This window comes from Syngnathus acus, chromosome 5, assembly GCF_901709675.1.
Source record: "Syngnathus acus chromosome 5, fSynAcu1.2, whole genome shotgun sequence".
In the NCBI taxonomy this organism is placed as follows: Eukaryota; Metazoa; Chordata; class Actinopteri; order Syngnathiformes; family Syngnathidae; genus Syngnathus; species Syngnathus acus.
In genome coordinates this window covers 1,031,562-1,056,684 of record NC_051091.1, presented here as the reverse complement: position 1 = coordinate 1,056,684, position 25,123 = coordinate 1,031,562, and the positions used below count along the sequence as shown (strand labels likewise).

Sequence of the window (25,123 nt, the reverse complement as noted above, 5' to 3'; positions counted from 1 at the left end):
ACATTGCATCAGCTCGAATAAACAACATCATTTGACCATATAAAAACTGTAAGTAAGATCAAGGGCGTTGCACCAGCCGAACTTATATGCAAGAACCAGAACTGAATTTGCCGAAATTTCTAGTTTAGTTGTTTTGTATTTAGCGCCCGGAGATTTTTATTTATTTTTTCCCTAAAAATATTTGCAGTAATATAAAGATTATGTTGTAGGCTAGTGATTGGAGACATGTGACATGTGTACAAACAAAGCCGCCCCGAATGCAGTACATATATGCGTACTTATATACATTTTGATGTGCGTAAGGGTTGTTTTTTTTTTTTTTTTTTTACTGGGGGCTGTGAATGAGGCAAACGCCGCCTGGTCGTCACATGGGTGCTCAGAGGAGGGGAGGGGAAAGAAAAAAAAGAGAGCTCGCTTCCTGAAATGCTCCTCGTCATTGACTGCGTCTTCCGTTCGCCTCCCTAGTGCGAACCCTTTGCTTTCTCTCCTTTTTATTTGATTCTTTTCTTTTGTGTTTGTTGTGCGTCGGCGCACGAATCGATGCCGACGATGATCAGCAAAGTGAAAAGCGCCATGTCCACGCTGGTGGGAGGGATGATGCCCCACGGCCACCATCACCACCAACACCAACACCACCACCACCATCATCACAACCATCACGGTGGAGGTGGAGGCAGCGGTGCGGAGTCCGGGGGAGCTGACGGCCTGCCGCCGCGCTTCCCCTACGGCCGGCCCGATTTCTTGGAGCTCACCCCGGAGCTGCTGCAGTACTCCACCGAGCACGCATCGCGGCCGGTGCTGACGCTCAAGCGAGGCAGCAGGCTCCCCTGGCACACCGGATACGCCGAGTGAGTGCCTGACTGGCGTGTCCGTTTGGCCTTGTTTTTTCTTATAGTGGCGCTTTCATCACACGCACGCTTAATTAGCGAACGTTTTTGACGTTGAGTGCTGGTGCAGGGTGATCACCAGATCGCAGAGCACTGCCGCATCTGCAGCAGCCACTAAAACCAAATGCTGCTGCACTGACTCCTCCTGGTTCCGCTGCAGAGGTTCTTCCCCTCAGCTCCACTCATTAGCTTCTTCTTTCAATGTTTACACTCACACTTTGGGCTATGTAGGGTCTACAATGATGGCATCAGCATCAGGCTCAAACCCTCATGTTCTGCTGTGTACAATACCTTGCAAAATGACTCGCCCCACTTTCTGAACCATTGCCACATTTTAGGGCAAAAAAACAAAACAAAAGAAAAAAATCTCTCTCTCTCTCTCTCTCTCTCTCTCTCTCTCTCTCTCTCTCTCTCTCTCTCTCTCTCTCTCTCTCTATATATATATATATATATATATATATATATATATATATATTTATATATATATATATATTGCATTTCCGCAAATACAATATGGTAAAAATGCTACACTGTTGGCCAGGTCCAAATAAAACGCAAGCAATTGTCAGGCGGGGCTGCAGGTTGCAATAGAGAAAAGTGTCTCTGTTGGTTGCATGCCAAAGTGCCTAGCATGTTTTGGCCTTGACAGCAAAGTTTAAATGACTATCATGAAACCTTTAAGTCTCCCTTGGCATTAGTCCTAATGTGCAGCATTCCCGCAGTGCCAGTCCTCTGCTTTCAACTGATTAGAAAGAAAGGAAAAATGGAGGGAAAAAAATATAATCCAGATTTGGCCATTTGGGTCTCTCCCATATCAGGCTCTTCTCTGATGATTGTAATCAGCTAAACTCTTTAGAAAGCCAGCAGTTGGAGATTTGTGTCTGAATTTCCTTTTGTTTGAATGTTTTTTTTTGGGGGGGTTCTTCTCGAGGTCTCCGCTCCTGCTCGTCTCACTGTGTTTAGTTCGCTTGAGTGAATATTCCTAATCCTCTGTCTGTGTGAAGCCAATACATGAATTAGCGGAGTTGTGCAACAGGCTCGAGGTGCAAATGAGATGTAAAAGATGTCATTCGATTTCAAGCTACAACAGTCAATGATGCACTGATATCGTGTAGTCACGGCACAGGCTCATAATGAATCCCTTTGCCACTTCCCCTTGGGACATAACTGCATCCTGTCCCACACATTTTTGTGATTCTGTTTCATGCTTGTGGCTTTTCCGCACCAGGGTGATCAATGCCGGCAAGAGCATGCTGAACGAGGACCAGGCCTCCTGTGAGAAGGTGTATGTGAGAAAGTCCAGCGGCAAACAGCGCAACTCCACTCTGCTGGAGGACAACGGGGTGAGCCAAGGGCAAACTTCACTCATGACATCCGATCAGGAGCCTGAGAGAGGGCACGTGAGCAAACGAGTCTGGCAAACGACGCTTGCTCATCATTCTTAGTGTACTGTGTTGTCATTTTTGGGCAAAAGTGGTGCAAAAAAAAAAATCACATTCCTGAGCCCTGCCATGAATAGCAAAAAATGTCATCGTTTCGAATTTCCTATATTGATCGTTTCAATGGTACCGTGAATACATCACAAACTGTGATCCCCAAACTCAGTATCATTTCAAAATTGTGAAACCCTAACTCTAAAAGTAAATGGCCAAAAGCGACTTCAAAACTTGTCTAGAGTGCGTATTCAAATGCACATGTGGAGAAGACTCCCCACTAGCAACCCAGGCTAAACTTACTGTAGCTCCTGTCTGACATGTAAAGCTTGTTTTCAAAAGTTCATAATGTCAACAATCTCAAGTAGCTTAATAACATTTTAAAAGTAGTTGGGGATTTTGATCTTTTTTCCAGGATGGCCCAGGGATTCCCCTTTACTTCTGGGGCGTCTTTGATGGACACGCCGGTTCTGGTGCCGCCATCATGGCCTCCAAGTTGCTCCACCGCCTCATCCGGGACCGGCTGGGCGAGATCTTCCACTTGCTGACGGGGGGAGCGCCGCCGCCCATTTGCTTAGCCAAGAACGGCAGCCCCTACCAGGCCGAAGTCAAGAAGGGGGCAGCGCAGGAGTCGGGGGAGCCCGACGCCGTCAGCGATTCGGCGGTGGCCTACCACATGGAGAAGGTCGTCAGCCTGGAGAGTCTGGTGATGGGTGTCATTGAGACTGCCTTCAAGCAGATGGTGAATACGCAGCTAACCTTTAGATTATTTATTTTTTTGCCTGTGCCATTGAGAGTCGAGTGAAAACTGGATGGTCCTTCTGAGGTTTTTATTTGTTTACTTTTGCTTTATTTCAGGATGACCTGATCGAAAAGGAGAAAGCGTCCTACGCTATTTCTGGTGGCTGTTGTGCCTTAGCTGCCATACATCTAATGGGCAAACTCTATGTGGCCAATGCTGGAGATAGCAGGTGAGAGAGAGCCCTTTCGTCAAATCTTCAGGGCAGAGTTATTTCCTCTTTATTGATTGCTTGATTGATAAAGTACACTTGTGTAATATTGAGTGGTTATAGAGAACATTTTGTCTCTAATATTTTTTTACAACTATTATATACTTATTTGGAATGTATAGTACATGTGTAAATGTATATTTTTATTCCAATTTGGTGGGTTAAAAAAGCCGAGCGTCTGAAATTTGAAGAAATGAACATTTTATGTCAAACTTTGGATGTTCTGCAGGGCTATAATAATCCGGAATAAGGAAATTGTTCCCATGACCAACGAGTTTACACCAGAGTCCGAGAGACAACGGCTACAGTATTTGGTATGGCACCTCCGTTTGGCTTTGTATGTAGAAAGCGTCCATTCACTTTGTACTTGTTCAAGTAGGTGAGCTGGATGCAGGCTTACTATTATTCCTTTTTTTTTCTGTTACTTTATTTGTTATTTCGGATTTGTATTGCTGTTTCTGTCTTGCAGTTCTCAGCTTCTTTATTTCCATCTTTATCTTCATAGCTCTTACACAGCAACTTTTACTGTCTCCAAGACCGTAATGCTCAACAACTCGAGACAATTTGTCGTCATGAGTGTTGTTGGTCTGTTTGCAGGGTTTCCTGAGGCCTGAGCTCCTGGGCAACGAGTTCACTCACATTGAGTTCCCACGCAGGATCCAGCACTGCGAGCTGGGCAAGAAGATGCTATACAGAGACCACACCATGAGTGGCTGGTAAGCCACTTTTGAATTCAAGCTCATTTGTTCCAATAACAGCAAGCAACTTCCTTTGCTTCACTTCTGGATATCATTAAGTCTAGCTGAAGCTGCACTGAAATACAGTGGAATTGATTGATTGATTGATTGACAATTGTCGCTTGGGCGGTTTTGTTGCAGGGCGTACAAGACAATCGTTGAAGATGATCTGAAATTTCCGCTCATATATGGAGAAGGTAAAAAGGTAAGTCAATTCGATTCAAAGCACTTTCAGGTCTTTGATGCTTTGCAGGCGTTTTGAAGCAAAACACTTTTTGGAAAACTCTTAACACTGCAGCACAGAACAACTGCTCGGCAAAAGCTGAGCATAAAATGCTACATTTGCTACATTACTATGCCCGTATGTGTATGCCGAGCTTAAGTGACATGTGTGTGTGTGTTTTGAACAGGCACGGGTCATGGCAACTATCGGAGTGACTCGCGGGTTGGGGGATCACGACCTGAAGGTGTATAGCTCCAACATTTATATCAAGCCGTTCCTCTCGTGCGTCCCTGAGGTGAGTACACACCTTCAAACATACTGTAAAAAAAAAAATATATATTTTTTTTTTAAAAAGCGCAAGATTTACACCTCGAGTATGACGTTTAAATTTAAAAACTTGCAGCTTCGTGTTAGTCACTTTCGGTTATGAAAAAGCTGCCCCAGTGTGTAAACAGAATAAATAATAATGATAATCCGCCAGAAATAAAATGGTCATTTTTGCTCATTTTTAATGATATGAGGTGGAGGACATCTGGGTTTAAATCTGAAGGATCACTTACCCTGATGTTTTCTTGTTCTGGTCATTATCTTGCTTTGTGATGATAATACTGTGAAGGTTCATACCGTCTTCATTGATCATTGTCATATCCATTTGTAATGTTAATGCATATCATAAATACATGTGAATTAATGAATTACGGCACACACAGGTGCAGGTCTACAACTTTGATGACAACAAACACGGCCCAGACGACGTCCTTGTCATGGGCACGGATGGACTGTGGGACGTAACCACGGACAGGGAGGTGGCAGATGCCGTCTCGGCCTACCTGGCGTCTTGCGATCCTTCTGACCCCATGAGGTATACCTTGCGCGCCTTTCAAAATTGGCTCAACCTACCTCACAAGAGCTCAGATCTATGAATGATGTCGATTTTGTTTGGATTAAACCAACAGCGTTTTTTTCGTTGACCGTGCTCATTCTCCGAATGTGTTCTCTCGAAACTCATGAGATGTGACTCTTCTTTCCCATGTGCAGGGAGGGCATGCCAGTTATTTTGACTATTTATCGAGGTGGATGTGCGTGTTTTCTGCAGGTACACACTGGCAGCACAGGACCTGCTGATGCGCTCCAGAGGAGTTCTGAAGGAGCGCGGCTGGCGGCTTCCCAACGACAGGCTGGGCTCGGGCGACGACATCACCGTGTTTGTTGTCCCACTGGCGGGATATGAGGCAGAGACATGAGACATCACAAAAGAAATGAATCGCGACCCCACCCACCCCCTCCACAGAAGAAGACTCGAGTTGAGCAGCACTTTGATGGACTCCTAGATATTTTGGACCCTACAACTCCTGAGGAAATTTTCCAGTGGTGTCGCCGATGGTTGCCGGTGAGATTGAACCCTAACCCTCGCATCTACTTTCTCCTAGTGTTCAAGGCTGGGCAGCTCATTTAAAACCTCAGCATGGACTGTGCGTCTATCTAGCTTCACACCACTCACAGATGAGAAGTGATTCCCTGTTTGTATAAACGAGCCTCTTTGTAGCGTCAAGATTGTGAGGAAACCAAAGAGATGCCTTGGTGGCACCAGGATGGAATGAAAACATGAACAAAGAAGAAGCATGGGGTTGAAGTCATTGAACCGGCACCACATAATCATTGTCTGTCTGTATTTTCTTTTGTTGGTGGTGAAGGTAGGGCAGCACTTGAAGAATGTTTGCACATATGACACTGTTCATGTTAAGCATGAAGGATCAGAATCATTGGTTTTTTTTCTTATTTCAGGTAAACAATGTCTAGGTATAGTAAGCTGTGATAAAATTCACGCATATGCCTTATTAAAAAAGGACTAAAGCGTTTGTATTATCACACCGTGTGAGGACTATGACCTTAAATGTACCATATACCTCTCTTTATATATTTTTTGTCATTATGATGGTTATTTAGATTCTCCATATATTTCCAAAGAGTACGGAAAATGTTTTACTTGTTACCTTTCTTATCCATAAGTGCTTGTTTAGGAAGGTGGTGTGTGGTATAGAAGACCGACTAAAATGTGAATGATGTCATTTCCTCTTTAGAAATAAATCACAATTTTCCCATTTGTCTCTTCGGACTCCTATTTATTTCATTTCATCCTGACACATTTGTTACTCAGGTTGCTTTATGTTAGCATAATATTCTCGAGATGATCAAGATTTCAACCTATTCTCCAGCCCCACGTGTATTGATCAAGCCCCTCTTTCGCCACAGGAGAAAGACAAATCTGGAAGTGTGACTGGAATTTTTGCATGATCATTTATTTTGGTGACATAGGTGGAGGTGGTGGAGTACTGTGAGATGTTGAAGCTTTGGGGTTGGGAAAACTGCTCTAGTTATGAATGATTTCTATGATAACATTGAAAGCACACCCAATACGTGTAATTGTGAACAACAACGGTTTGATTAAATGAAAGAAACAAGTGCACCATTCAGTGTGCCATTGCTGACAATGGATCATAGTTTGTGGGCCATGGTGAAGATTCCAACTTGAGCCCAGCACCTCCTGTTGCACCCACCGGTAGTCCTGTTCTACTTTGCAGATGATGTCATTTTCCACCAGTGAGGGGAGGCATGCGAATGACTCCATGCAGCAGCAGTTTAAATCACCGATGCGCTGCATTTCCCGGAAACTAAGATAATTCACCTTCGAAATAAATGTGTTTTGTCAATTTACCCAGTTACTTCTGTTAATAGGTCCAAAAAGGTTTGCGCCGAATGTTATTTAGAGAACAAAACATTCATTTCGTTGACGTTTAGTTGACTTAAATACGGAAGGGTCAATATTTCTATGTAAGTTTTATATTTTATTTCGGAAACATAGGCGGAATCAGCTTATATCAGCAATTTAGTGGGCGGGACTTGTTGGCCTCCTGTGTAGCATTCGGCGAGCACTGCAGTGTGGAAAAAGGCGAGGAACAAGTCCCTGTTAAGGAGGCGCAAACGGGGTCTGAATATCTTGGAAGAGGACTCAAGTGGCTGAAGAGAAGGTAATTACAATTTCTTTTTCTTGGAAGGTGAGGCCATTACTTTTCTTAATCTTATTAATTTCGCGTGACTGACACAGTAGTTGTGACTCATTTAGGGTGGTGGCTCCCGCTCCAAACATTCGCCCTTTTCCCTTTTTGGATAAACTAACCTAACCTCCTCCGTGCTGCCAGTTCTAACCAGTTTTTGACTTTAATTTTTATTTTGTTTAGTTTTTTCATCCCATAAAGTTGATAGTGTTAAAGTGCGAAGAGATACACACCACCGTCTCGGTGTACACCGTTCACCGCAGCGATCTGTATCAAGGAGGAGGTAAATCTAATGAGCCGCCGCCGCGTCTATTCCTGGAAACCGCTCCAGTTCCTCATTAGTTAAGTTAACTTTTTTTTTAAATTATTGTAGAAGGCTATCTAGCATTCCCAAAGCCAACAAAACTTACATTTCATGATTTTTTGTAACGTTGTAGATTGTGTACAACTTCAAAGGTCCTATCAAATCCTTTTCTTCCAGAAGGAAACGTTTATCCCCTGGAATGTCCTCATGGTATCTTCCACATTCCCATGGGAATGAGTGGATCACAGGATTATGTCAGAACATTTTCCCATTTCACTTGGACCTCAGCTAGTTGACTTAGATTGACAAAACCTTCAGAAATGCACATGCTTAGAGTCAAAACAATACCTACTGCACATCATGACTCCGAGAAGGGGTTGTTAAAGTTACAATCTTAAAATACTTGCACAGTTAATAGCATGACGCGTGGACCGACTATTCTGTTTACGTAATATATTTTTGGGAATTCCCAAGCGAAAGCTCAGTTCTGCACCTTCGTAGTCCCGGTCGTAAACTCTCTGACAAGTTTACTTGAGGAGCATGTCTGATCCTGCAGGTGATCTGTGTTTCCCATCAGATTAAAACCGCTAAGACGTTTATCATGTGTTGCTTGAATGTAGCGGCGCTGCCTCTGACGCTTTCTAAATTGGTTTGGCCCACTTAACGGGCAGACTATACTGGTACGCTCTACGTCTTTTATGGCGTTTTTGGCATATTCATATTCTCTCAGCAGCACCGGGTCACGTTCTGCTTTCTGATCATGTGGTTGAACGTGTTGCATAATCACCATCGGCCCCTAAGCCTCAGGAAGCCTCCTTAGAGAAAGAAAGGCAGCAGCGTGTTCATTAACCTGCCACTTGAGTTGCGCCATTGCTTCGGTGTGTCTCGGTGGATTCCTGCTAAACCTTGGCATTCTTTCGTGCAGTTTACAACTCTCGCATTGTGATTGTTTCCATTGCCAAGTCACGTGTCATTACAGCCCATGAACAAGTTTATTGTCTAGTATGCCGGTAGTTAATTAGACACAAAGTATTCACAATGTGGATTATCAGTTGGGCCGGAAAAGTTAGTTTTGCTGTTTGCAGTGTTCTATTTTCCCTTCAGTGAGCTCAGTTAACAAAAAAACCCCACTCAATTTCCTGTCACCCAGAACATCAGAAAGGGTGTTATATTTCTTTTCTTTTTTAGGCAGTGTTTGTTTGAGTTCCCTGTGTGCGTTGCCAAACCGGCCAGATTTTATACAAACCGATTCAACTAAACATTGCCTTTAACTTGAAGTGATTAGTTAATTTATTTAGCAAACTGATCTTGTCACAGCTGTAAATGAAGAATGATGTGCTAATTATCACTTTTTTTTTTTAGATGTTACCAATGACAAATGTTTTTGGGCTATTGTAAGATTGTATCGGGTTTTTTGGTGGCCTTCACGCCTTCTTTTCAAGCTTTATCACATCAAAAAAATCGATCTGACACTTAATTCAAGACCTTGACAACCAACTTCAACAATAATGTTTGGACAATCCCCCCCGCCCTTTTTTTCCTCTGCAGATATGGCGGCCATTCGGAAAAAGCTGGTGATCGTCGGCGATGGCGCTTGCGGAAAAACTTGCCTGCTGATCGTTTTCAGTAAAGACCAGTTTCCTGAAGTCTACGTGCCGACGGTGTTTGAGAACTATATCGCTGATATCGAAGTGGATGGCAAACAGGTTTGTAGCGACTTTCATGATTTGTTACTTGCACACAGGATCACCACTTAGCAGCATAACAGGAAATGACTCAAGCTCCCGGCCGGCTTCCTGTTCAGACGGGGAACGAAGACGTCGTCCTCTCAAATCCCCACTCCATCCCTCAGGACTTTCTTCCTCCCAGTGTGATAAAAGTCTCCCATTTCCTGCCATTTTAGACCTTGGATAAAAAGAAATGGGATCCACGCTGGACTTGAGTCTAGTTGGGAATCACGGGGACATTTTGAGGCCTCTCCCTCTCTGTTATACAACCAGATCAAATTCCTTTGCCTGAAATCTCCAACCTTCATGCAGATGGGCCCTGCTTCCGTTTTTTTCTCTCCCAAAAGCCCGTGGGAGCACAGCCGCTACACTTGCTCATGCACGGTGCTGCCACCTCCCACCGTCCGCCTCTGCAGACCTCTATTTTGGGACTGATGCCTGCGCTCTCCTGAAGGCATCACTTTTACCTTTTGAGTTTGAAGTGAAGCTCTTTTTTTTTTTTTTTTTTTTTTTTTTTTTGTCAATTTAGTGCGAATGAGCAAATGACCGCAGCCGAGAGAGAGAGAGGTGGCTCTCGTGTGCAAGCGCAGAAGGTGATGCTTGCTAATCTCCCACTTTCCCTAATTGAATTAATCAGCAGCTTGCGGGGATGGAGCCAGTGTAAGCCTTGTGTAAATTTCCACAGCAGTGACACCACAATGATTAGGATTGAGTGATGATTGGAGAAGCAACTTCCTCCACATCCCAAAATGCATCACTTCTACAGTTTGACCACAACAATGACGATTGTGTATTGTTACGCTGTGTAATCATCCATTGCTTTTCTCATTAATCATTTGAAGCATCTCGTGATGTTTGTCGCTGCTTTTCCTGTAGGTGGAATTAGCATTGTGGGATACAGCGGGCCAAGAGGACTACGACAGGTTGAGGCCTCTCTCCTACCCAGACACTGACGTCATCCTAATGTGCTTTTCCATCGATAGCCCTGACAGTTTAGGTATGTTTGGTGATTCACCCCATGATTCACAGAAATGTTTCGACTGCTTGTGATTCTTTGAAGCAGCCTGAAAGTATGTGGGATGAATGCAGCTCCAAACATGCTTGCTTGCAGAGCAATCTATCAAGTGACGCTGCGCTGCGCTGCACTGCCTGTCTGTCGTCCTTTTTATAGTCATCCCCTTTGAGTATTTCTTTCCTTCTCTCTCTCACTTGGGACAGAAAACATTCCGGAGAAGTGGACGCCTGAGGTGAAACACTTCTGTCCCAATGTTCCCATCATCCTCGTGGGGAACAAGAAGGACCTGAGGAACGACGAGCACACGCGGAGAGAGCTGGCCAAGATGAAGCAGGTACACCGTCAAAGGCCTGCTGGGATGTCGCTGTGAGATGTCTGCGGGCACATTTTCAAAATCAGCTTGTTGACACATACACCTATTTATACGTAACACTTGATTGAAACTCGTTCACTGTGTGCAGTTTGTAAGCTGGGAACATCGTATGTCAGAAGCGTTATAAACCGACATCTTCCTGTCGTCTACCATGTAGGAGCCGGTCAAGACTGAGGAAGGCCGCGATATGGCCAACAGGATCAACGCCTTTGGCTACCTGGAGTGCTCTGCCAAGACCAAGGACGGTGTGAGGGATGTGTTTGAGATGGCCACCAGGGCGGCGTTGCAAGTTCGCAAGCGCAAGAAGAGAAGCGGCTGCGCGCTGTTGTGAGCCATCTGTTAAGACGCCGTTGTGAAATTGGAGAAACAGGATGAGCGAGAGAGGAAAAACACGAAAAGGCCTGACGACCCCCCCCCCCCCCCCAATGGCATCTTTGTACTGTATCCTGCGCTTCGTAGTGGGAGTCAGGCCGTCAAATTATACGCAAAACTAACGGTGAACTTTGTCTATATTAGAAATTGATGTTTGGAAAAAAACGTTATTGCTTTGCTTTGTCTTTCAAAACAAAAAGCATGTTTTCTTTCATATATAGATTTTTTTATTTTTTCTCAACCTGGCAGTGAGCATGATAGAATATCGTCAAGCAAGGGTGGTCAGCGTCCTTCCTCGCAAATAAGCCGTCTCTCTGAGGAAGTTCCCATCCACAGCGTTCCCACCGGCAAATCCACGCCTGCGTTAACTGCTAGTGCCTTTTTGTACCTTTTCGACACCTTTTGGTTCCTTCTCATTGTCTCGTCATTACAAAGTACGCAGCTGCTGAGAGCGACAACTTCTTGTGGTTCCTGTTCTTGCCTTGCGCGAGTCACCCGTAAAATTGCCTCCGCACGACGGGAATGCGACAAACGCAGGAATGCTCGCCACGTTGCTCGAGAAGCGATGACTCGCTGGAAAGTGGTGAAAGCAACACGAGCGTCTATGTATGACTGTCAGTCTCCATGCAGAGGCAGGCGTGATGAATTGCGCTTACTGGCATCCCCACCCGTGGCCGGAATCTGCGCTTAACTGGTTAGCCTGGAACTCGTGTCGTGTTAGTGTCGTTTTCTCACGTGAGCTTCCAATGCTTGTCATTTTTTTGCGTATCTTATGGGCGTTAAGTGACAGTGAGGAGTTTGTCCCCCCCTCCGGTGCCTTGTCTGTGCCGGTGCGCCATTTGCATTCTCTAGCAGACAGACCTGTTAGACCAGTTGAGCTTGTGTGGTTTTTGTTGTTCCCCTTCTTGCTGCTCAAATGCAAACATTTCATTTGTAGCTTACACTACTCCTAAACGGGGATATCGGCGATTTCAGGATGAACCTAAAATGCACTACACACAGTTTTCGTTCAAGTGATCAGTATTTATTTGTACGTCATGTTGGAGGTTGCGATATCAACTCTTGTGAATTTTCCAATCCCAATAGATGTGCAAAGATGAGGGCTAAAACAAGAGTTTTGATTAACTTTGGGTGCGATGGCAGACATGATAGAATGACAAAGCACCTATGATCCTACATAATTGAATCATCTCCCACTCCCTGTATGCGAAGATAATCGCAAATAAAGATGAGACTGCTTCACTTCATGACAGTTAGTCACAGCTTGTCTTTAGCTGAAACAAAAGTTAAGCAAAAAAGGACCAAAACACTGAAGAGTTGGGCATGGCCATTCCAATCTTTGAAGAAGGTCAAATCGAATTCATTGCAAAGTACAATTTTCACTTTTTAGTAGTTGTCAAGGAAGTTATTGCTACCTGAACATTGCTCAACAGCCATCCGCATGACTACTGGTGACAAAAGTACATGACTACTGTCAATCATTAAGACAAACACCCACAATAATTAACTTGCTGGCTGAAGTGGCAGCTACTCGAAATAGAAAGCATTGGAGTCAAACTGATTCCTCCCACATGTCTCTGCACATCATGCACATTAACAGGTGTTTGCATGGAGGCCGCTTGTTCTGTTCAAGTTTGTTGCTTATGGACGTGCAACAAAGATGAATTGTTCGTTGCAGCTGCTGCGCAATCATGCACAACAAGCACACTGACGTGACGTGACAAGACGGTTCTTATCAATGCACATGAATCTTGTCACTGCTCAGTGTCACATCATTACCACCCTCTGAGAATATTTGAAAAGTCAGAATGCAAATTTAGACACAAATTCACTGGCGCACACAGCTTTGTTAACAAATGTTTCATCCCAAGTGGACTTTGTTAATAAACTATTTTTGTGATAAGACCAAACTGCTATACTATGCTGAAGAGTTTCTTGGTTGGTCATAGTTGGAGCGTGCCTGTGTCGTTGGCCATTTTGTGAGATGGGGATCACTCAAATGAGGTGTATTTTTTTTTTCAACCAAGAATTGAGTTAATTTTTTTTATATTCACAATGGCAGATACATTTAACGAGTATCATGTGTCATAAAAACTGCATGGCAGTAAAGGCAAACTTCCTATGTTCCTTTTTTCTTTTTAATAAAATGCCTATTTTGTAGACGTAATAGATTTATTGAAAATGTCGTTGTAGCCTACAGCTCCCTTTCAAAAAAAATACAGTGAAGTGCTAAGAATTAAATTGAATACAAAAGTGCTTCATCAATACCAGAGTTTTAACACTAGGTGGCAACCACGTAATGACCCACATGGCTAGGGAGTAGAATAAAGAGGCACGAAGAAGGAATCTGGCAATTGTTGACGTCTATTGGGAGTTGAAATTATACCTCCGACCTGGGGGCGGCGGCAGCGAGCAAAGTAGCGTAGCGGAGATTCAGTTAAGCAGCCATCTGTCCTAAAAGAAGAAGTAGGAGTGGGGGTTGACTTTGTATGAAGACAACGGAGACGTGGGCTTGACGGGATAAAACCAGATTAAATCCTCTTTGGAAGGTAATTCCTAATGTCTTTATGTCCCAAAGCAAACGTGGCTTCGCTCTACTTTAAAGCAAAACGCCCGTACCCTTTCTTTTACTTGTTAGCTAAGCTATCAGCTACTGGCTAGCACACAGTTATTTATGTAGGTAAAACCGCGCGACCTGAGGTACGTATCAAAGAGGCCGTGAGGTACGATTAAGTAAGCGACTGAATGCGCCCGTTATTACGGACATCTTTTTTGTTGTTGGTGCTATTTGGGGGTTAGCACTACTCCAGCCCCTCGAACTTCGCCATTTAGCGAGGCTCGCGCGTTTGGCGGTGGACTCCATATTGTCTTTTTCCACAGTCGAATAGGCATGCGCAGCGCGCGGGCTGGAGAGTATTTTCAGCCAATTCCCGGATGATTTGAATTTCGAACCAATATCTGATGACTCGAGCCTGAAATACTATTATTTCATGATTAAGTGCATTTCGGTTGTTAATAAACGCTGGTTCTCTACGCCGCCGCGCATCGTTCGATCACGTAATCCTTGGTTGTTGTCGCAACGACGCCACCGAGTGGCTATGGAGGATGACGAAATATCAAAACTGTCTGAAACTGGTCAATAAACCCACTTTTATCAACAGTTTTTGATTTACTTTTGTATATTTCGGCAAGTACAACACACTTATTACAAGTTAATTTCACATTTTGATTGACATGACATGAAGCAGGTTGAAGCAAATGTGCTTATCTAGTCCCGCCCCCTAAAAAGGTTGAAAGGCAAAATAAAAGTTTTACAAGACTGTATAATGTGTGGGCCGTCGGGCTGAGCGATTTGCCTGGAAGCTTGCAGTGTCATATGCAACGTATGATGACATCCATGTTCCTGGCTCAAGCGGTGCCGCAAATGCTTCTTTGCAGAAGACCCAGTTATATGAACCTTAATTATTTGTTAACAGGCTCTTTACTGCCATCGGACATGTTATTGTTTTACCTGATTGTGACTTGCGTGGAATGCTGATGGTTGGAGCCAGCTAACGTCCAAGCTAGCACGTCAGAGAACTTTGACATCCTGTATCCATCCAGGGGTGCTCAATGTCATCTTATAATCTAATTGCGGGTGAGGCATCTGGTCATTTATTTGAACCACGTTAAGCCCCAATCTTGTGTTTGACGTATAAATACGATGCACCTCTTTGTTGTTTCAAACAGCTTTTCCTTCGCTCGGTTACTCGGCTGCATTCAAAACCTGCTGTCGTGCTCCAAATGTCTCAGACGTACACACTTTAGGGTTCCTAATCAACGTCTCCTTACAAGACTTTTTCGATTCTCTTTCAGACGCTTGTCAAATTGATTGGAAGTGCCATCCTCGCCTTCTGGATTACCACCAAGGTATTTGCAAAGTTGTTTGCTGAGCAGCATTATAAATGTTTGCCTGTTTTTGGGAATCCCTACATTTTTCTTTGGATGAAACAATTTTGCGTTGTGCCGTCAAACTCTTTCAAAAGCGGACCTTTGCCCGATGGCAAGACGCATAATGGTGCCTTTTCGTTTCAGCATTTGCCAAAACCATTTCATGTCTCCAAAGTAATTTTTCCATCAAGACATTTGAATTTGAATCACCATTTGCGAGGAGGGGCTGCCAAGGAGGACCCGTGCGAATTTTGCTGTCTCTGATTGTGATTTCTGCGTCACTCAAATATAGAATAGATCTTTATCGTCATTGTATCTAGTGGACTGTAGAGTTTGTACATTTTCACATGGGACAAAATGTGACACACAGTACGCCATGTTTTCTTTCCACATTGGGGTGTGTATTTTCCAAGACAAACCTTCTCTCGTCGTACAGGGGGTTCTCGGTCTTGGAATGGCATGTAGTGAACGAGTTTGCGCGGTGGCTCTACTTGAATACATCAAGGCACACGCTAAGTTACTGCGTACTGTTTTTTTAATTTTTTCTTTGTCTTACTTTTATGCCCGTGATGTGTCTTGAACACAAACATTTATTGTGTAACTTGACAACTTTGCGAGTATAGGTTAGCGATGGACTTTTGAGTGTTCCAACTTGCGTTCATTAGAGTTACATACCTGCCATAGATCTCAGTCATAAACCGAGGATTCCCTGTACTCAATTGCTTCATAATAATAGAGAGAGGTGGGACACATTCTCAATTGGAATAACGTCGATCAGGTTAAAACGGCCCCCGTACACATTACAGTGGGGGATCCTCGCCCAAGCTTGATGGTGAGCTTATGTGGCCACGAATAAAAACGACTAAAACGATGCCAATCGTTTCTTTGTCCCCTTCGTTTCTTGCATCAAATTTTCAAACCATGGATTGGATCCACATTTATACGTGGTGCATTTTACCGGAGCGCGCCGGGCCGCTAATCGTTGAAGAGTTTCCGAGCCGACCGTTTTCCTGCGTCCGTTGAATTTCCCCATTTCCAACGCACAACCTCTTGACTCCATTTGCAACTTTTCATCCTACAGAGAAATTTTAATCTCTTCTGTCACCCCCATTGACATGTTTCAGGATCGTGGACGCTCGTATCCGCTCAAAAGTAAACGTTTCCGAGCATTTCCGAACGTACGAAGAACCAATCTGCTAAACCTGGGGATCAAGTCCCATGTCTCGCCGAAGAAGCCGGAGTCCTTCGCCGGTGCACTTCTCACGCACCTGTAGCAGTACAGATCCACGGGAAATGGAGCGAAGGATTTTTGTGGGGAATTTGCCAACGTCTGACATGGATAAGAAGGATTTGGAAGATCTTTTCAGTCCATATGGAAAGATACTTGGTCAGTAAATACGTCATCCTGAGCAAAACAAAATCCACAGATTGTAGCTCATTGCAATGCCTTGTCTAATTTGCAATTTGTCTTAAGCATGTAACTATTCCAACCGTGCTTGGCTAAATGGGTAGGTATCCACTCCAATGTTTTCTTGTACCACTGAAAGTATCCCTCTTTCAGGCGTTTCCCTGTTACGTGGATATGGATTTGTACAATTTGAGCGTGTAGAGGAAGCCGAAGCTGCAAAGTTGGCCCAAAAGGGTCGCATTTATAAAGGTTATAAAATAGGTAAGCCTTGACTGTATCAAGTCTGACTATACTTCCTATGCATAACCTGTGTGACAACCCCATCGAACAAATCGTGTTAATTACGAGGGTAGATAGATGATTGAGTACCTTCTGTTGGATTGATCAAGTCAAATACAGCTAAACTCATATCGTTGGTTGCAATGTTTTTGCCTTTTCTCCTTGGAAACTTGTTTTGAATGATTGGCAGACAAAGTAAATAAACACTTACACAATTAGTTTAATTTCCCCCCAATTGTCTTTGCATTTACTTCGGAATGCCTTTAATACGTTGTCCAAATGCGCCTCGCCGGAAAAGAATTTTCGCCTCGTCGTTTCATTCGACAGACTGCATCTCCGCGCGCTGCATTTCGACCTGTCGTCCAGTCAGGAAACTCGCGCATTTTCATTTTGGACCATGGGAATTTCTTTGCCGTGCCCAATTTTGCGTTCGTTCTGCGCGTACTCTGATTGCCATGCCATTGTTTTTTGTTCAACGTTTGGATTGATTTATTTTCAGATGTAAATATGGCAGTGGAGCGACGGTGCGCTAAACCTCATTCCCAGCCGAGCCCTCCACGCAGGTAAAGTAACACAAATTCTGTGGGAAGACCTAGCATCGCCTCCAAAGCAGCCGCTCAAAAACCAGCGACTAAAACGTGATTTTTAAACCTTCGATGGTTCGGGTTGGTTACGGAGGTGTTCAAGCCACTATTTTGGAAATTGTTTCCGTTATTTCACTGGCAGGAATTTGAGTCAAAATAAACCTGATAAGGGAATGTCACAATTTGTCTGCAGACATCTTTTTTGGCTCTCATTTTGTTTGTACTGAAGTTTTTAAGCATGGTCGGATTTCATCGTACATTAGTGGAGCAATATTCGCACACTTTAAAATCAAATTGACTAGACTACTTGATGATGATGATGTCAGCTCCGACAAATAGGTTCACACTTGGGCCAGAGCCCCTTCAGGCAGCATTCTGCTCAGGAGTTTTTTCCCCATCCCACCCCGTAAAACCTAAAAATGATGCTCATGGTTGAACAAATAGATGTAGCGCCCAACCACCTTTGGAAAAGGTCAATCAAGTCGAGCAAGGCCAAAAGGTGCTTCTCTTCAAATATATGAAAGAAAGTACCATTGAAAATGAATTTGACCTCTCGTTTCAAACCATTTTCATCACGTGACGACGGACGGACGGACGGACGGGCATAATACCTCGAGTGGAAAACTGCAGTCAATTTCAGCGGTGCCCTGCTACCTTTTGTAAAGGCCGTTCAGTGAATCAAGAAAATCCAATATCATCAATAGTTTTCGGCGGACGGTGCAAATCTATTTCGGTTTCAAGGCGTGACAAGTTTTTCAGTTCCTGTGAATACAATTTCGATTGCCTTCAGTAACCAGCTAGTCTCTTAACTGACTTTGGCTATGCTCTTAAAGTAATGCAATTCATCAAAAGAGCTTTCATACAATGGGTGGGCGCAAAAGAAATCTCTGCCGCAATTTGCGTAGCACAAGCAGTGGCTTCGCGGTTAAGACGGACGGTCCTGACATTCGGCGTTCCGACCGTAAGAAATAGGGTCACGCGCAACAAGAGGGCACCCGTGCCCATTATTTTTTGTTGTGTTGTCATACAAATTGCCGGTGTAAATGTCACGTACTGCTTACTGGTAGGGCCACGGACCTCTATGAACTCGTGAAGGAATCTGGGTTATGTGGCGGCCCTGTGAACCAAACGCTATCATCGAGTATTGTGTTTGTTTGGTTTATTCCGTCTTCTTTACAAGCACAAGCCTCTGTGTGATGGTAGTGACTGGGAGAGTTTTTGAGAAGCAAATATTGAATGTATTTGATAGATCGCAACACTTGCCACGAAGTAAAAGAAAGACTTTAGAAGTTATTCAATTCTTGTCAGAATTTTCAGGACGAGTATGGTATCACAACAGCTAAACATTTTAAATCCAAACTACAAGCTTCACCTTTTTCCATCCCATGGCGTCGTAATGGACTTTCCCAGCCTTTGTGCACGCCTAGAAGGATACTTGTGGGTTGTCATAGTTATCTTGAGCTTGGTCTCGTCTTCAAATCAGTTCCCCTTCGTCACCCCATTGAGCTTGGGAAATAGAAAATGACATGGACCCTGGTGAGGTGAGTAGGGAGGTTGCACCAGCACGGCGTTTTTCTCGGCCGTGTTGCGCTGCCTCAACGTTTGCGTCTTTTCGCGCGCTGAACTAAGCAAACGCAGCAGCTTCTTGTTCTATCATCTGGCACAAAAAACTCGAAGCTTGTAGTTTGGGTTTGAACTTGTACAACACCAGTCTTGGAAGTTCTCACACACCTCATCCACTTGGATTCATCTCAGTCATACAAGCAGACTTTGCGTATTTTACTCGAACACCAACTTCTCTGGTTACTTCCAAGCATTGGGACCTTGGATAAAGTATTTCATGGGGTATCAATCATAATGTTCCAGGGCCAGCTTGCATTATAATTTCATTTATTCCTCACGGATGTGAAGTTTAATTGTTTTTTTTTCTTCTCTCTTTTCTTTCTCTGAATGTGTCTCTGCTTATTTACAAAATGGTGAGACTTTACGGGAAACGAATAAAGAACGATCAAAAGGTTGAAGTTTGTATTTAAGAGGATTAGGAACAAGGACCACTTGTACACGTGGAAAAAAACGTCGGAGTCTCCTGGGTTGAATTTATTTGATGCAGATTGACTGTATTTATTCCTTGGCGTCAGTAAACACTGTACTTTTAAAGTTTACGTACGAGAATGTACCCTCTCACGATTTGTACCTTCTTACGCAGGCCATACGGCGGGTTCGGGGACGGTAAGGATCCCCGGCCTCGTTCCCGCTCGCCGGTGTTCCCCCGTGATAGCAGAGATCGAGATGCACGCGAATCCCGAGATCGAGACTCCCGTGACGGACGTGACGGGAGAGACCCCAGGGACCCTGTTCGAGATTCCGGCAGAGAGCCAAGAACGGGAAGCCACGAGTATCGTTATCGCGGCTCCGAGAACAGAGACAAGGACCTGAGAGGCGGCCCGCGGGATCCCGCCCACAAGTAAAGGATATGCATTGCAGCTAAAAGAGCATATCGCATTTTTCCATTGACTTCTTGTTTGTTTTGATACAGCAGAGAGGAATACGACCGTTACTATCGTGGTGGAAACGCCCCAGATGACTACTACGGCAGAAGGAAGGATGACCTTTACAGGGACCAGTACAAAGACCCATGGAACGGGCGACGCGAGGCTGATAGTTGGTCATCTTTATCTTTCACGTTTTCCCAACTCCATAGAGACGACCAATTTTTTATTTTTTTTGGTCCTCACCAGTAGATGACCGCGGTCGTCCGGAGGAGCGCCGGCGTAATGAGCTCTATCGACAGTACTATGAGGAACTGCAACGGCGCCACGAAACAGAACGCCCTGTCGACTGCTCCGTCATTGTCGTCAACAAAGCACAGAAGTAAGGCTGCACTGTGTTCTCATTTCAGGGCAAGGTTTAAGAAGTTTATTTCACTTCACGTGGCGCCTTTTTTGCATTTGAACCAACAGCAGGGAGTATGCTGAGACAGTCGGACGCAAAGTTCACGACTTGGGCATGGTGGTGGACCTGATCTTCCTCAACACCGAGGTGTCCCTGACTCAGGCGCTGGAGGATGTGGGCCGCGCTCGCACTCCTTTTGCCATCATCATTACCCAGCAGCATCAGGTGCACCGATCCTGCACCGTCAACATCCTGTTTGGCACGCCTCAAGGTAACCTCACCTTATACTTGTGTATTCTCCATGTCAGTAATGAGGGTTTATATCGCCGGGAGGGAAATAAAAGCACATCTGCTTGAACCTTTCACAGAGCACCGGAACATGCCGATGCAGGATGCCATGATGCTGATCGGCCACAATTACGACACCTACAAGGTGGAAACCCGCGAGAAGGATCGCGAGGAGATTGCCCGCAAGGCCGCCAAAATGGCAGACGATGTGCTACTCCGTGAGCCTGACCGTGAAAGCCACCCAGTGTCTGTGCTAACCTTCATCACGTTGCTTGCAGAGAACAGGTAAGAAAGCTCACCTCCCTGCTAGGAGCTTCACTTCAATCCTGGTTGGAAAATGATTTACTTACATGATGAACAGTTTGGACTGTGCCTTGGGTCAATAAGGGTTGGGAAAACTTGGTTTTGTTGTCACTCGATAGGTTTTTAATGCCCGAGGAACTGGAAGGTCTGATCGCGTACCTCACTGACAAACGGACGCGGCTGATGAGAAATCCCGCAGACCCTCACGCAGGTATGACTCGTCATCCTTAACGCCGGCCGGCCGGCGCAGCAGGGAATGAATGTTGTCACGCTAACATGCTAACCCGTTTCTCTGGACAGCTACGGTCCTTCCGGTCACCGCTGATGGCCAGCCCTCGGCTGCAGGGTTGCCTTTGGTGGGTGCAGCGGCGGCGTTGCCTCCCGCCCTTTCTGCTCGCCCAGTACCACAGCAGTCTAGCCACATGGTTCCGCACTCGGGCCTCGTGGGGCCCCATTCTGGTCTCATGGCACCGCAGCAGTCTAGCCACATGGCGGTTCAGTCCAGCCCCATGGCGGCACAGTCGGGCCACTTGGCGCCCCAGCCCGGCGGCCTCATGGCGCCTCAGCCAAGTCACATGGCACCCCAGTCCAGCCACATGGCACCCCAGTCCAGCCACATGGCACCCCAGTCCAGCCACATGGCGCCCCAGTCCAGCCACATGGCGTCTCAGCCAATGTCAACGCCTCTGAGCACGCAGACCAACCCCAATGAGGAGCTCCAGGCCAAGATCCTCAGTCTGTTCAAGAGCAGCGCTTCAGGCGCTTCCTCTGTCCAGTCCCAAGACTACAGCTCGGGGCGCCAAGGCGGAGCAGCGTCTCAGGGCTACGGCGCCTCTATGGGCCGCTCGCCCTCAGCCGGTGCTTCTGCGGGTGGTCCGAGAGGCGCCAACTCTACCGGCGGTATCAATTTTGATAACCCGAGTGTCCAGAAAGCTCTGGACACTCTAATCCAGAGTGGACCGGCTCTCAACCACCTGGTGAACACCGGCAGCCTGGCACTTCAACAGCAACCCCAGCAGCAGCAGCAGCAGCAACAACAACAAATGCACCACCAGTCCCAAATGCACCACCACCACCACCAACAACAGCAGCAGCAGCAGCAGCTACCACCAGTTCGACCAGCAGCCAACATGGGCCAAATGACACAAATGTACCCCCGGCATTACTGAGATGTTCTAGATAATTTTGTAAACGATTTTACTTTTGTTGTTGTTTTTCATATCCGCACCCCATGTTTGAGGTTCTGTTGGTGTTAGGATGATTCCATAAACATCTCCCCGCATGCAAATGTTTCAGTCCATCGACTGCTCCTTCTCTTACGTTTGATGTATTCCATTAAAAAAAGTCACCACACTGCTGTAATAAAATGGTATTGGTTTATTGCATTTTGTGCTGACAAATCTATAAAATAGAACGGGTATCATAGCCATAAGCCAGAGATAGAAGCATTTGAAATGTAAGATAAAACTACTTTCTTTTGAAATGTATCATGAAACACAATAGAGAATACATGTTGACTTTTTTTTTTTTTTTTTTCCTGTTTTTCAATCCTTAGAATATTTCACTGACACTAACACAGAAAATAAACACTTCCACACTAATTATATTTAGTTTATTTACACATAGCCCACCCTCTCGCTCTCCACCAGCCCCGCACCCCCAGCACATGTGCAAAACACATCCCACCCCACAAAACCTAAAGGAACAATAAATACACTTTTACCACAATATGAGCGATTCTCAATGGAAAAACTTGTGACTTGTCCATTTGCAGTACAGTATTTAACAACCTACACTGAATTTTTAGGCATCGTACAAAGTGTTTCCCATGACTCCAGTGAATTAAAAACAACTAGTGGCGTGTACATTACGGGCCGCCATCCATATTCTGGATAATAAAATCGTATCTCAAACGGATTGCATTTTTACCCATACAACAGAACTGGGAAATACTTAACGTAGCATATCTTGAACTGCATTGTCTTGCTTTTTAGTGTTAACATTTTATTGGACACTCCTGATGATGATGATGATGTGTATAGCTCTACGGGTGCATCCCATTGCCTGTTCACTGATTTTATTCTGCAATTGAAACTATATCAGAGCAATGGATACTGACTTTTTAGAGCACTTTTGATTGTAGCTCACAGCTTTTCAAGAAATGAAATCCATATTGCAAATTTATAAATGAGGCAGGGTATTGTTGAAATGCATTCAAATGAATATAGTATGTGAGTTTCACATTTTGAATTGAAATTTGAAGAACATTTCTACAGCATTGTCAATTGCTCGATGCGTCTACCATTTCTCAAGTCATAAATTGGACTTTTCTTTGGCACAATTTTCCCCAAAATATTTGCATCTAATTCACTGGAGCACATGTTTGCACAATATGTTTTTATATATGAATGTGAATATATAGTTAATAAATATACTTTGGTAGTATTTTTTTTTCTCCAGATAATACATGAAAAATAGAATCTTGTACTCTTCTATACTAATAGTCATCATTTGGAAACATTTCCAGTGCTAAAAGATAGCGAGGGAAGGGAAGGGAAGGGAGGTCTGAAACACAGAGTCGTGCGACCGGAAAGAGGAGAAGAAGAAAAAAAACACTTTTGGGAACACAAATATATTCTTGTCATGTTCACACGTGCATGCACACAATAATGTTTACACCGGCTGACTGGAGAGCGCCTCTGCTGGCAGCCGCATTTGATGCGAGATTGTGGTGACGTCGTTGGCCACCAGGGGGTGCTGTTTTTCTGGTGGTTTGTTTACTCCTCTACCCGCTCACTCATGTGTTTAGTCAGAGCCCTTGACATCCATTGAAGGATGGAGACTTGAGAAATGATCACCGGCAGCTCTTTTTGTCTCATGCTACAGTTTGTTGCTTGCTTGGGTGGGTTAGTGGGTTGGTGGGTGCTCCGCGTCTGTGTGTGTGTGTGTGTGTGCGCGTGTGTGTATGTGTGTGCGTGTGCGCGTGTGTCGGTTCCGAAACGGACTGTTGTGAGGGGCGGTGTCCAAGCAGAGTCGCTCCCAGCGTTGGAAGCGCGACTTTGATATTCTTTCATCACTTTTGGAGCATGATACTGCAGTCACATTTAAAATACACAGCCTTTGGGAGGAAGAGGAGAGAAAGAGAGAGAGAGAGAGAGAGAGAGAGAGAGAGAGAGAGAGAGAGAGAGAGAGAGAGAGAGAGAGAGAGAGAGAGAGAGAGAGAGAGGCTGGGGGAGGAAGGATGAAGGGCTGGCTTTGTGGGATGATGAATGAACATTTCCAGCATTACAAACTTTGTAACTTAGCCAGTCTTGACTTTGAAGAGAGAGAAAAGTGGCCAGAGCATGCCAAGTTGTTAAAAAACGCAAAATAAATGTGCCGAGTGGACAAAATGAGCAGGTAGTCAGTCCTTAAGCAGCTTTTTGTGGGGAGGATGCGAGCGAGCGAGATATGCGAGATGGCTGGTGTTATTGGCGTGGCTGTCCAATTCAAATCATTTTCATCACCATATGTTGTGTTTCTTGTTTGGTTGCTTTTCATTGGACAGTGGACACTTGGACGGCCAACCAGAGAAAGCAAAGATATCTCCAAATTGTCACTATCCGTGACGGAAACAAAATGAATTAAAACACGTTTGATTATTTGTATTCACAATATGACAAAAACATTTTCCCTTGCGCCTTGAATAAAAGAATATTTGGGATTTTGAGTGAAAGAAATTTGGAGATGCATGCTTCTTCTCATCAGACAGTAACACTCCAAGGTCCAATCACAAAGAGATTGGATTCATGTCTCCCACAAATTGCAACAGGTCATTTTCTTTGCGTTTTAGCTCGTACAAATGGAGATACGGGACATGTGATTTTCCAAAATAAAAAGCAAGCATTTTTTTAATCTCAAAAACAACATAAGTCTTTGATATAAAGACGCAGAAGTATGCCTTTTTTTTTTTTTTACCATGAAACACTTGTCTCACCAAAGTTTGTTTTAGAATGTTTATATAAAAGCCAAAAAAAGACGAATTTTATTTGGATACACAGTTTCAAATTTGGAGTCCGAGTTAAAAGAAACCCCACAAAATATGGATATGTCACCATATCTCAAAATGATGAGTTAAGATTTTTATAATCAATCCATCTTTTGGGATGGAGAAAAGACTCACACCATTTGGAGATACAGTATATGCTTTTCATTGGGCAGCAATGGTTAAGGATGAGGACAAAAATAAAGCCAGTGCGGAGCTTGTACAGTCAAAACAAAACCAAAAGATAAATAATATTGCACATCATCTTACAAAACTCT

General features: G+C 44.5%; 3 protein-coding genes across 7 annotated transcripts; all 3 read left to right on the top strand.

Annotated features, from left to right (window-relative positions):
• The first annotated feature begins 385 nt into the window (after positions 1-385).
• On the top strand, positions 386-6,394 carry ppm1j (protein phosphatase, Mg2+/Mn2+ dependent, 1J). Its single transcript, XM_037252067.1, has 10 exons — positions 386-848; positions 2,116-2,230; positions 2,736-3,062; positions 3,179-3,291; positions 3,560-3,644; positions 3,928-4,046; positions 4,209-4,272; positions 4,478-4,585; positions 5,001-5,152; positions 5,387-6,394. Exons 1-10 carry the CDS (start codon positions 541-543, stop codon positions 5,532-5,534), a joined length of 1,539 nt encoding a protein of 512 aa, XP_037107962.1. The 5' UTR covers positions 386-540; the 3' UTR covers positions 5,535-6,394.
• Positions 6,395-7,190: 796 nt separating this feature from the next.
• On the top strand, positions 7,191-13,306 carry LOC119123179 (rho-related GTP-binding protein RhoA-D). Its single transcript, XM_037252068.1, has 5 exons — positions 7,191-7,319; positions 9,199-9,356; positions 10,254-10,374; positions 10,596-10,726; positions 10,923-13,306. The coding sequence occupies exons 2-5, from the start codon at positions 9,201-9,203 to the stop codon at positions 11,094-11,096; spliced, it is 582 nt and encodes a 193-aa protein (XP_037107963.1). The 5' UTR covers positions 7,191-7,319; positions 9,199-9,200; the 3' UTR covers positions 11,097-13,306.
• Positions 13,307-13,545: 239 nt separating this feature from the next.
• ncoa5 (nuclear receptor coactivator 5) lies at positions 13,546-23,572 on the top strand. 5 transcript variants are annotated; one of them, XM_037252062.1, is made up of 12 exons: positions 13,546-13,686; positions 14,993-15,046; positions 16,192-16,454; positions 16,629-16,736; positions 17,254-17,317; positions 19,545-19,802; positions 19,878-19,999; positions 20,077-20,209; positions 20,299-20,501; positions 20,599-20,803; positions 20,941-21,032; positions 21,122-23,572. In XM_037252062.1, exons 3-12 carry the CDS (start codon positions 16,286-16,288, stop codon positions 21,988-21,990), a joined length of 2,223 nt encoding a protein of 740 aa, XP_037107957.1. In that variant the 5' UTR covers positions 13,546-13,686; positions 14,993-15,046; positions 16,192-16,285; the 3' UTR covers positions 21,991-23,572. The 5 variants fall into 5 exon arrangements, with proteins under 5 accessions (XP_037107957.1, XP_037107958.1, XP_037107956.1 ...); XM_037252063.1 differs by having other exon boundaries at positions 19,875-19,999; positions 20,080-20,209; XM_037252061.1 differs by having other exon boundaries at positions 19,875-19,999.
• The last annotated feature ends 1,551 nt before the right edge of the window (positions 23,573-25,123 follow it).